At 36.4% G+C, this 11,783-nt stretch overlaps 1 protein-coding gene across 2 annotated transcripts in view; it reads right to left on the bottom strand.

Annotated features, from left to right (window-relative positions):
- The window catches only part of BMS1 (BMS1 ribosome biogenesis factor), a 22,364-nt gene extending 10,916 nt beyond the window's left edge, over window positions 1-11,448 (bottom strand). The window contains exons 1-11 of one of the 2 annotated variants that reach the window (XM_010187644.1): window positions 11,273-11,448; window positions 10,715-10,905; window positions 9,242-9,321; window positions 7,504-7,692; window positions 6,859-7,001; window positions 5,454-5,575; window positions 4,582-4,762; window positions 3,694-3,837; window positions 2,329-3,164; window positions 1,636-1,737; window positions 336-493 (exon numbers count right to left, since the gene is read on the bottom strand). In XM_010187644.1, coding sequence (XP_010185946.1) covers window positions 336-493; window positions 1,636-1,737; window positions 2,329-3,164; window positions 3,694-3,837; window positions 4,582-4,762; window positions 5,454-5,575; window positions 6,859-7,001; window positions 7,504-7,692; window positions 9,242-9,321; window positions 10,715-10,905; window positions 11,273-11,448 — 2,322 coding nt within the window. Of the gene's footprint in view, window positions 1-335; window positions 494-1,635; window positions 1,738-2,328; window positions 3,165-3,693; window positions 3,839-4,581; window positions 4,763-5,453; window positions 5,576-6,858; window positions 7,002-7,503; window positions 7,693-9,241; window positions 9,322-10,714; window positions 10,906-11,272 lie in introns of both variants that reach the window. The other variant, XM_010187645.1, reaches the window with a different exon arrangement.
- Window positions 11,449-11,783: the final 335 nt, after the last annotated feature.

Below are 11,783 nucleotides of genomic sequence, written 5' to 3'. Positions count from 1 at the left end.
TGTGAAACCAACTCAACTCTTGCCCAAGTCTCTACACTACATCATATTTTCACTCGTGATTCCCCAGCTTTTTACTTTTCTGTAAATAAACAGCAAACTATGATGCACCAAATAGTTAAGATAGCCAAGCATTAAGTTGACTTCCATTCCTGTAAGAACAGACCTTGGTATCTGTTAACTAATAAATACTTCTAACAACAGCAAGTAGCAGAAGGTATGACACTGGCCATAGCTCCCATAGGTCTGTTTCAATGACAACTCAGTAGTATTTTATGAGACACAGCCAGGACATAACAAGTACAGGACATGCAGAAACAATTATCCAGCAATATTACCTCTTCTATATCCCAATCTCGCGGCTTTTCTATCAGAAATTTGGAACAGTCAAGAGCATTAGCCTTCTGTTTGGATGCTTTGTCTGGACGGCTGACATGAAACAAACCTCCAAGTTCATCATCTGCAGCACCAGTCTCCTGGTCCTCATCCTCGACAGCTAAATGAAACGTACATCTGTGATTATTTCCTCCACAATGTATGGATTACATTCATTAACAACCTCTCTTCTGCCTTATGTTTCACAATACCTGCAGTAGTTTGAGGAAAAAAAATGCAAACTAAAAATAGTTTTATATTTAAAACACTGAAGGAAAAAAGTTCACTGACCCAGTGTAGGAGTTCAATTAATACCCTCACAAGGTCAAAATAAGGTGAGCAGCAATCAGGGAGATACTGTACACTGTGACCATAGTGAACTTCAGTTATAAAGTTGTTCCACATGGAAACATGTAATTAATTTCATGGATTCCACATAGTTCAAATTTATTTGAACAACCTGAATTCTGGTTCTATTTGCTGGAAGTGGCTGAAAAAAATATTGTCCAATAAGTAAACACAGGATCTTCATTCAATATCTTAAGCAGAACTAATACCAAAACAATCTGTGCATAAGAAACGACATCAAGCAAGTCTGTAAATCAAGAGTACCGAACTTGAGAATCTGTCAGCAAATCTTCCCACTCCTGCACTGTGGAAGGTAGACAAAAGACAAATTCTTATTGTGTTCTACAGAGGTTCCACATGATGAGGTTTGTACACTTAGACAACCACCAGAAAATTTGTGAATTGAACAGGACAAATTACACATAACAATCTTTTCTTCCTTCTAAGCCAGTTAGATTTTTCTTTCCTTGACAAATACCATTATTAAAGACATAATAAAACTAAGTCATGTATAAGAGAATATTCCACACTGTCACTGTGAGAAATTCCTAAAAATAGTCAACAAATTATATTCCTTTATGAAACACAAGCTACCACAATGGATTCCCATAATAACTACCAGATAATTATAGAAATGACTGAACTTTAAATGTTTGGGGGGAAATAGTTGTACCAGAAAACATGAGTAGCAATCAACTAGTCTGGAAAATGAGCTCAAAATGCTCTTTATTGGCAAAGTAAAAGCTGTCTTTATTACAATTATTCATGAAAATTAGTATCAGCAACTAAAAAAGTCAATTAACTCACAAGTCTCCCACCGAAAGGCAGTGCTCAAAGATTCAGACTTGCAAACTTGGTAACAGCTAAAAAGCTGCCACATATTAAGACAATGCAAGTTTCTCAACAGATCTGTACCTGTTCCATATACAAGTTTACGAAGATTCGGAGTAGAATGTTGCTGTCTTAGAAAGGCCTGAGCTGCCTTCTGTGTAAGGTCCTCTTTCCACTTAAGTGCACCTGAAAGGGAAAAAATTTGCATTCTACTTTCAAAAAAAGAACAGAACTAGGAGCTACACAAATAATTATTTAAATTAAGACATGAAAACAAGAAGCTTAAGAAGTACAGACAAAACTGACATTTTCATTTTTTCATGTTCCATATATACACAGAAACAAACTGTGACTAATTACATCACTGATTTTTTTTTCTGACAAGTCCTAATTTTAGGACAAAATTTTAAGAGATTATTAGCAATAGTAGCAGATTTGATTATTTTCATGATGATACACTACTTCTTCACAGATGCTCAGAATGGTTGAGGTCAGAAGGAACTCCTCGAGGTCATCTTGTCCAGCCCCACTGCTCAGTGGGGAATTAATGAAGTTTATACAACAAATCACTTCTATTTCAGAGGAAGGAAACCCAAGACTTGCATGCTTCACTGCAAATCAAAGACTTAATAGCAGATAGCCCCAGGTTTCCTAACTTGATGTTTGCCACTTAACAACTAAGGGGCAACATTATATAATATTTACTAATTATAATATCTGTTAACAATGAACCCAATTAAAACTGGACAACAAAAATATTTAACATTTATAGTCTACCTGTCGTGTCAGCAGAAAAATCTACTTTTTCTTCATACTCCTCCTCCTCTTTCAGTAGATTCTCTACATCATCATTCTCAGCTTCTACAGCTTTAAGTCTAGTCTGTCTATTACTGTCAGCTTTCTTTGCTGGAGTGTGCCGAAATCCTTTCCTATTTGACACTTCAACTTCTAATTCATTATGTGATCCTTTTTCATTATTGTCCCCATCAAGGGAAGAGTTTTCAGCCTCAGATTCTGATGCCTCTTCTGCTGTGCAGTTTCCTGAATCCGTAGTGAGCACTACTTTTCTTTTTGGACTGTGATCTGAGATTTGTGATCTCCTTTCTCTATCTTCACTATTTATTTCATACTGCTTAGATTCAGCTGCTTTTTTGCTTGCAGCCTCAGATTCACTATCTGAGCTTTCATCTTCATAAGTCTCTTCCTCCTCCTCTTCATTGTACTCTTCCTCATCATCTTCCTCCATCTCATTCTCTTCAGGGGCAGTTCTTTCTTCTTCTCCTTCAGAACTCATCTCAAGATCATCATCACTGTCTGCAAATGCTGGCAGTTCATTCACTGCTTCTTCTTTAGACACCTCTGTTTTCATACGTTTCGCTCTCCCAAGAGCCATCTCTTGCCCTAGTAGCTCTCTGTCACTTTCTTCCTCAGCATCATCTTCATCATCGCCATCACTTCCATCCTCAGACATTGCTGCTGCTGCTTCTTCTTCTTGGTCATCTTCCTCATCACTTACTCCATCATCATTTTCTTTCTCTTCTTCAAATAATGCCTTCCGACGTATTCTTCCAGTTTTCAAATCAATCCGTCTCTCTTCTTTTGGCATCTCAAACCTGTTTTTCCAAAGATCACATTTGAGGTAAGATGGTAAAATACAAGGAAATTTTAATAAAAACTCACGTTAATATGTTGTTTGTTTTAAATAGAGCAATGTTATAGAGAACATTAAAAAGCCAATGGAGTTCTTTACATATGAAACACCTCAATTCAAGAATATACCCTATGTTATAGCCGTAAATAACTCCCAAGAAATTTATTTTCCATGGAATGAAAATCGGTTATACAATGAATCTTACTGAAGATTATGACTGTCATTCTCCAGAACTCTGAAGAAAAACAGAAATATGTCACTTAGGGCTATATCAGCAAGGAATTCCTGGAAGGCAGGACTATACTGCTTGCAAAACATTTCTAATATCAGTTATTCCTATCTCAAAATACACATGTACTATATGAATAGCAGAAGAGGACTAGGCAATAAGCCATTCTACTAACTGTGCTCTATTAAGAATTTTTCCTAAATTAGAGTCTGAAATTAGAGATTTATTCACGCTCAAACACTGCTCAGAATTCAAAACTTACTCTTGTCCTACATCTTCTGAACCTAAGGGTCTAGAGTCCATGAAGAGAGAGACTTTGCTTGATGCCATCTTAACATCAATGGCCGAATGCATGGAGATGAGGCTCTGAACTAGTTCGTTATTTGGTCTCACTTTCTCCTGGAAAATGAAGATTTTTTCACTTTTCCATTAAAATGAATAAACAATGTCTAATGAACAGCTAACAGTCATTAATCTGCCTAAACCAACAGAAAAACACATATTCAAGAAAAAATGCCAAAACATTTTAAATAAACATTTTCTCAGAATAGCAAGGTCTCCCTTCCTCTCTTCACATTTCAAGAATGCATACAATATTAACCCAATTAAAAACAAAACAAAACAAAACAAAACACAAAGAGGGCCTCCTTCACAGCATGCAACCCCTACAGTAAATATCATCAAGCTCACACTGTCATCGACCCAAACATAATTAACACTTAAGGAGAACAGATTAACTTAATGTGTTTGTAAGCAAATGTTTTCCACCTCTCTTTTTGACCAGTCAGATCCTGTAAGAGTTCTCCCACAATCACCCTGCCCTGCAGAATAAATGTGATAATATGCCAGTAACAGGAGTTTTTATAAGTCTTAAGTCAATGCTTGGAATGTTTATGAAACTAACTTTAAGTACTTATTAGTAACTGATTCTTCAAACGTTTTGCACAGTATTTACACAGATATTAAAAAAATACCCCTCCTCTGAAATTACTAGAGGAGAAAAAAGAAATCACCCACTATGAATCCATAAGGATTGATTACTTTAAAGCAGCTTATTTTAAAACACTTATTTTGACCCTAAGGATAAAAACTACATTTTGCAAGAGAATACAAGTCACCAACACATTCCTTTACCTCTTCTTTCTCATGAGCATGACTTCCACCAAGGTCAATATAAACAGCATCTTTATCATATACAATGCCCCCAACTCCTGAAAGAGGGGCATAGACGAGTTTCTCTTTCTCATTTAAAGAACGCTTCTTCTGCTGTTCAGGTAGAGCACATGGGTCTGGTAGGAAACTCACATCACTCACAGTGAAGTCTCCTACACCTGTGACAGACAAGAGAAATGATAAGGTTCGCAAAGTTTTAATTCTGAAATTTGTACAATTCACCATGAAGAGATTAAACAAAAACAAAACCAATGTAGCATTCAGCGATTCACCAACAGCGAGCTCTGTGTCAAATACCCAATTCTTCTGCCTTACCACTGCACTTCGAGAAATATACATAAAAGTTTACCAGACTACCGCAAAGCTTTGGGTTTGTTTGCTTGTTTTTAAATAAGAAAACTAACAATGCACTTTTCTGAGTGGGTCACTAAAGTTATTCTTAAATTATTTCTGAATTTAAGCTTTTAAATCATTCACTTAAAATATTAAATTTATTCAATGAATAAGAGAAATTTTACATAAGCCAAATTTACGTTTCACTATTAGGCTGGCATGTTTTACATTTCAAGCAACTTTTAAAGCAAAACACCTTTGAAAAACTTCCCACACTGCCAATATTGTGTTTAACACCGCAACAAAACCACAAAGCAAAACTATTTACAAGGATTTTTACAAAAACATGTATTATAAAAAATTAATTCCAAAAGCATAACATGTATTTAGAAAGGTGAAAAATCTATTTTACACAGTACTGTTTAAAGATACAAATCATTCCACAATAAAAACAGCAGCAGCTATGTTGTTATGCATAGATCAGTACAAAACAGTTTTAAGAGTCGGACAAGTTACCTGGCATATGAACTTCACTTTTGTTTTTAAGGTGTGCTCCTCTCAAGTATCCATAAAGTGATATCTTCCTGTCACATTTGGGATTGATTCGAACATCTTCCGGGTTTGTCAACTCCTCCATTCTACCCATCATTAAAAAAAAAAAAAAAAAAAAAGTTAGAATACCCAGCAGTCCTAATAGCAACTTCTGAAAAAATGTAATTTAAGAAAAGAGAATTGCATTATCACTGCTGCCACTGCATGCTCTGCAGACTCTAATAATCAACAGACTGATCATAAGAAAGAAAAAAAAAGTAGGAAAAAGTCTTTCAAAAATATTTTTAAATTCAATTTTAAAACTTGTATTATCATGTTCAACAATATATTTCCAGAAGACATACTGATATTTCACTAAACATGTACTGCTTAGCACATTTTAATTGCTGTTTTTACGCTTTCCATACACAACTCTCCTCAAATCAGTTTTACCATTAGAAGGAAAACAGAATAACCACCGTAAGACAGCTGATTTCCTGCAGCCACATAATACCTTCTTTTCCCTAATAATGGCAGTAAGCAACAAAAAAACTACCATAGGAAAGGTGAGAGGCATAGATTGGCTGTTTTCAGGCAGATGGATACTTCTTGCAGAGCTCCTTTCTATACTGCACAAGGGAAGCAACACCAACACACAGCCAAGGAGGATGGGACACATGTTCTGGCTGCAGATCAGCTTAAAACTGACCCAACACCAAAATAATTGTGACAGTTAAAGCAACCTAAAACAATGTTACTGAAAGACTACCATTTTTTTTTCCATTTTCACTCTTCTTACTTTGTATATTTTGCAGAACTTTGCATGATGCTTATCTACTTCTCTGACAATTTTTTCTAAGGAATTAGAGCTTTGAAAGAGACTTGTTCTAGGCACCTTGGATTCTTGTGGGAGTTCAGTCATAAATGCAAGCATTTTGGCAATAAAATATGTGAGGCACAGGTAGGCATAGCCATCATCAAGATTACTTTCATGTTCCAAAGAGCCCGTGAATCAAATGCTATATATGGAGATGGAGAAGGGATGTTCCAGGGAACTCGGAGGACTAATTTGCCAGCTGTTGTTAAATTGCTGGAGCATTGTCTCTTTTCCACATAAATTAAATATAATCATCAATAAGCAGGATTATTTTTTCAAAAGTACTTACAATATACCGAAGGCCTATCTACATGATTTGATACAAGTGAAACCTGAATAGCTAAAGTTATTGGCACAAACCTGAAGCATATGCTTTCATTTCCCCAAAGCCATTTGGATAACACTAAATACCCAATTCATGCATAGAGCTGACTGGCTCTAATATTATAGGGTTTTTTAAACAACAAGGTGCTATCTATGCTGAGACTGAAGAACAAAGAGAAAAGCACACACCTGTCTGCGAGAACATACGGGTGAGATGTTTGCCAAGTAAGAGGTCGGAATTTCATAACGGAGATAAAACGTCCCAAATTGTGAATTTCCTGCTTTTGATATTCTCCATGAACCATCCCAGACAGATAAAACAGCTTTGCACCCTAAACACATTAAAAAGACAAAAACATTAAACATCCATTTAATACCTACAAAAACTAAAAAAAAAAAAAAAAAAAAAAAAAGGTAATGCAATTCTAATTTGTAAATCATAATTGGAAATTACAGGTTACAATTGGTTCCAAAAGATCACACTAACTAGTTTACTTCAACATGAAAATTACCCTCTAAATCTTAGGGGGAAAACAATTCACACCCAGAAAACCTCGTACAAAGGTTAATTTGTCTCTCAGACCTACAAACAGATCCTCCTTGCATAGCACCTCTGTAACAGACCTTTTCACTAGTATCACATTTAGTAGCTAGTCACTCTGGGATAGAGAATAATGACCAAGTATTTTAGGAAATAGATTACATAACCTGATACAACATTAGCGTTGTCCATTTAACTTAAAAGATGTAAGAACATAATAAAAAATTAAGTATTGCCCCACAATTTATTTTCGTAATGCAATATATATGGGAAACAAATGCTGAATGTCATACCGGATACACTTCAGTCCAGAATCTGTGTTTTAACTTCTTTTTAGTCTTCTTTAATTGTTTGTTGTTCTTGAATGTATCCAGGTGGGTAAGAACTCCCATAATTTTGGGAAAGCCATGTACCTGACAAATGTTCAGGAATTCAAATGTTTCCATCTCAAATCCAAAGCTGGCATCAATAAGCATTAGAACCTGAAAACACAACATCAGTATTTCACTGTAACAATACCACAATGCCCACATGAGCTAATTTCAAAGACCACACCTTTAAAGTCATAAGCTTCTTGGGAACTAAAATCTTACAAAAAGTCTTGTTCTTTATTTTCATATAACCTGAAAATCAACTTTGGCTTTTTAATTAAAGTATGTGTCTTAGCTGCCTTAGAAGTCATTGGGGCTTAGGAAATCAAATCTCTTTTTACAGTCAATCAAATCTCCTTTATATAGATCTGATTTGCTCATTGTCTCCAAGAAAGCTATAGAAGAATAAGGCTGATCTATGAATGCAATAATATACAGTATCATAGTAAGGTCTGAACAGGTGTTTACTTTGTGAATGTAAAATATGCAAAAATTAGTATCTTCCAATATTTGCAGGAATGTCTGATAAAATTAATTATTTTTTTTAATATCTGCATCTTGGATGCAACAGTGTCTGTAAAGTCAAATCTCTTGGTAAAATGAGACAAACTTACTTCACACATTGCAGTTACGGTTATGCATCACTAAAATGCACTGACGCAAGAAAACAGCACCCAACAGTCACATGAAAACAGAAGCAAAGTCATATAAGGGCAATTAAGAACTCAAAACATATGGGAACTGATGACAGAGATCTGCAAGCAATTATGTAATCTCACCCTCCTAACAATAAAACCAAACAGATTCTCAGTATCACCATGTGCATGCAGAATCTCAAACATCCGTCACATCTACTAACAGAAATATTTTTATTTTTCAATACATCTCACTTCCTCAAATAGAAAGCATGCAAGTAGAACAATATCTGGATTAGCACATGCATGTATTTAGATATTTAGATAGTTAATACTTAGATAAGGATGCAAAACTCCATTCAGCTATGAATAATATAGTCCAATTCCACGTGAAAAGTAAAATTCTAAATAGAAAAATGGATCGTGCACTGGGTTCCCCAAGATCAGCTGATGTAATCCACTAAACCAAAAGTTATAAGTAGATTACAACGGTGACCACACTCCACTGAAATCTATCGTATTACTACACAGTGATCTTCAAAGATGGAGACATCAGAATGCATGAAATAAAACCAACTAGTAAACTGATACATAGTAAACTGTACTTTATACGTTAGTTGAAAACTTCTTGACTAAAAACCATTTTCAGATTTTACATGGTTTGACCAAATCCATTAATGAAAAGTCACTTAATCACCTTGGCTTATTATAAGGTCTTCCATTAAAAGTTTACCAGTTGTATTAGCAATGAAGTTCAGTTGCATTTCCCTTCTTCCACATCCTCGCCACCACCACACACACACACACACACACACTTCATTTCTCACCCCCAAGATAAAGAAAGCTCTAGAGGTTGTTTCAGAATACAAGGTTTATTATTGAGCTTAGTCCTGTTTTCTCTGAAACCAAAGACAGTTTGTTGTTTGATAGCAATGGGTACAGAAGTCAGACATAGGTGCAGTCCAGTCAGAAATAGTATTTTCAATATAAATTACAGCAGAAATCACGTGTCATTGTTAACTTACCAAATCAGCAACTTTAGCCAGGTCAATCATTGTGTTAATGTCGCATCCACACTCAATAATAGTTAGCCTGCGTTTTTTACCTGAAAACAGAATTAAGAATCAAAAAACGAAACAGAGGGAGCAAACTAATTAGTCCACTGATTTCTTTCCAGGTCACATTCCTGAAGTTCCTAGAGCATCTGGAACTCAAATTCTTGTCTAGCATATACATCATCCAACATGCACCACTGTAGAAGTGCCTGTTTTCAAGTGTTTGTAACTCCGATAAATTTAAACTTTTTAGTTTAAAATTATCCCGCTGAGTACATGTTTTCAAATAAGGTGTTTGGTCTTTTCAAAAACATTGCTAATAGCAAAAAAATGGGGCTTGGGGGAGGGAAATCTCTTCTCTTTAGTGTGGATTTTATTTTAAAACGTATTTTTATTCTTTTGATATTATTAGAAAAAATACACCCTGTTCTAGCCTTAACAAAAAAAAAGAGCAGATTTACATATCAAGAAATTTCTTAATGTGCATCGAAATGAGAAAAAAGTATCCACCGTGAACTTGGTTTGACTAACTCGTATTAGCTAACTGAGCCTTAGACAACAGAAATAACAACTTCAAACAACTACAGACAACAGGTACCATGTTTGGTTTTTTCTTCAGGTTGTAAATTGCAAAATTCAACCCCTGAGTCTCAGCAGACCAATTAGGAAATCCAATTTAACACATGAATTTTCTTTTCCATTTTTCCTTTCCCGTATTTGTCAATTATTTCTTGCAGAAAGGAGATTTATTAAAGTTTCTGAAGAGTCTACCTGCACCAAACATACAGCTGTCTGCATTCAAGCAAGATCTCCCTCACAAATCGGTTCTCCCTAGAACCCCAACAATCCCCCTCAGGAAACATTCAGGGAAAAGTATGAAGGGAAAAGACTAAAGACCAAGTGAAAAATGGGACTGAAAACTCTACGGAAAGGAAAAGGAAGTGACCACAGTGAAAGGTGAAGAAACATAACTGGAAATGGCTAGGCAAATTAATTCTTGGCTTAAGAAAGTGACACAAAGACGGTATTATAGGACAGAAAACCTGAAAGAATGGGAAACACCTATAGAGGTTAGGATTAAGTCAGAGAAAAACAGTTCAAAAGGGAAAACAGAACCCAGTGGAAATGGAAAACTTGGGAAAAGTTTGAGGGGTAGAAGAAACTGGCAAAAAAAAGCCAGGAAGGAATGGGAAAACAAAACAAAACAAAACAAAAACAAACAGAACTGAGATCCCAGTTGGGTGGAGAACAAATTTAGGGAGATAAGTTCCCCAGAAGCCAGTATCTCACTATTCTTTTACTGTAAAAAAGTATGCCTGATAACACATCCAAATGATTTATTAAAAATGACCAAAAATTATCAGAACACAAACACATCCTAGCTCTAATAGCAAGACAAAGGAGTGCAAAATAAGTATTTCCATGTCTCATCTTTGCTCTCACCTGAAACAATTGTAACAGGACCCCGGATTTCAATCAGTTTTTGCCTTGTGAAGTTCTTAATGAGACACTTTATCAAGGTGCTCTTCCCAACCTTGGGAGGGCCGACTACAACCACCACCACAGGAGGTGGCTCCAAAGGAGTACGGTCAACCACAGGAATGTGATGTTTTTTAGTCTTCATATCCTGAGTTCTGAGAAGAAATTTGTCATAAATAAATACAAGAACTTAAAAACCAGTGACATTTACTCTTTGAAAGTCTTCACTATCTGCAGAAACTCTGACACAAAAGTTTACCAAGAGCCCAGATACTAATACATACGTGGAAGTTCCACCAAGTCTAAGAAGCTATACTTTTTTTTCCATTAAGACTAACAGAACTGCACCACGTGCTGACACACACAAACTACAACGTGACCTGATGAATGATGAAAGCTATGTGAGCATGCAAGTGAAAATTACACTATGTATATTTCTACAAAAGGTAACAAAGAAACCCCAGCCCACACCTATCCATCCAGCTCACCTTGCATGCTCTATAACCAATTCCCATTTCTTACCTATGGAAAGTTCTGGCCATCCGCACAGCGGACTGGACCGTAAAGGCTTTGGGGTTTCTCTTCCGCGCATTCTCCTCGTCTCCAATTCCTAGTTCATTGAGATAACGTTTCCTTTTCTTCTCTGCCTTTGGCCCACTATGCTTTGCACGATGTTTCTTCTTCTCTTTTTCCTCCATCTTACTCTCTCAGCAATCGTTTGCAATCAATATGACGTAGATTGCTTCTGGTGACATAGGAAAAAAATGGAATTAGTCCACGCAGCACACGTATACAGCATACCTGTGAGAGAATGCACCGCTATGTAAACATTACTGAACTACCTTTGAAAAAATAGCTAATTTGTGTCCTTTTTCGACGCACAGGAAAAGCACCGAGATTCGCCCAGCGTAAAGCGGCACTCCTGGCACCCTCAGGCCCTACGCCCATGGTGTCCCCGGCTGGGGCGCAGGGCTCGGCCCAAGCCAGGCGCCGTGGGCCGCAGGACAAGGGTCCCCGGGCGGGCCGGCGCGGG

Source organism: Mesitornis unicolor, unplaced genomic scaffold (assembly GCF_000695765.1).
Source record: "Mesitornis unicolor isolate BGI_N332 unplaced genomic scaffold, ASM69576v1 scaffold53696, whole genome shotgun sequence".
Classification (NCBI taxonomy): Eukaryota; Metazoa; Chordata; class Aves; order Mesitornithiformes; family Mesitornithidae; genus Mesitornis; species Mesitornis unicolor.
The sequence above is the reverse complement of the archived record's forward strand: the minus strand, read 5'-3'. Positions and strand labels throughout refer to the sequence as shown.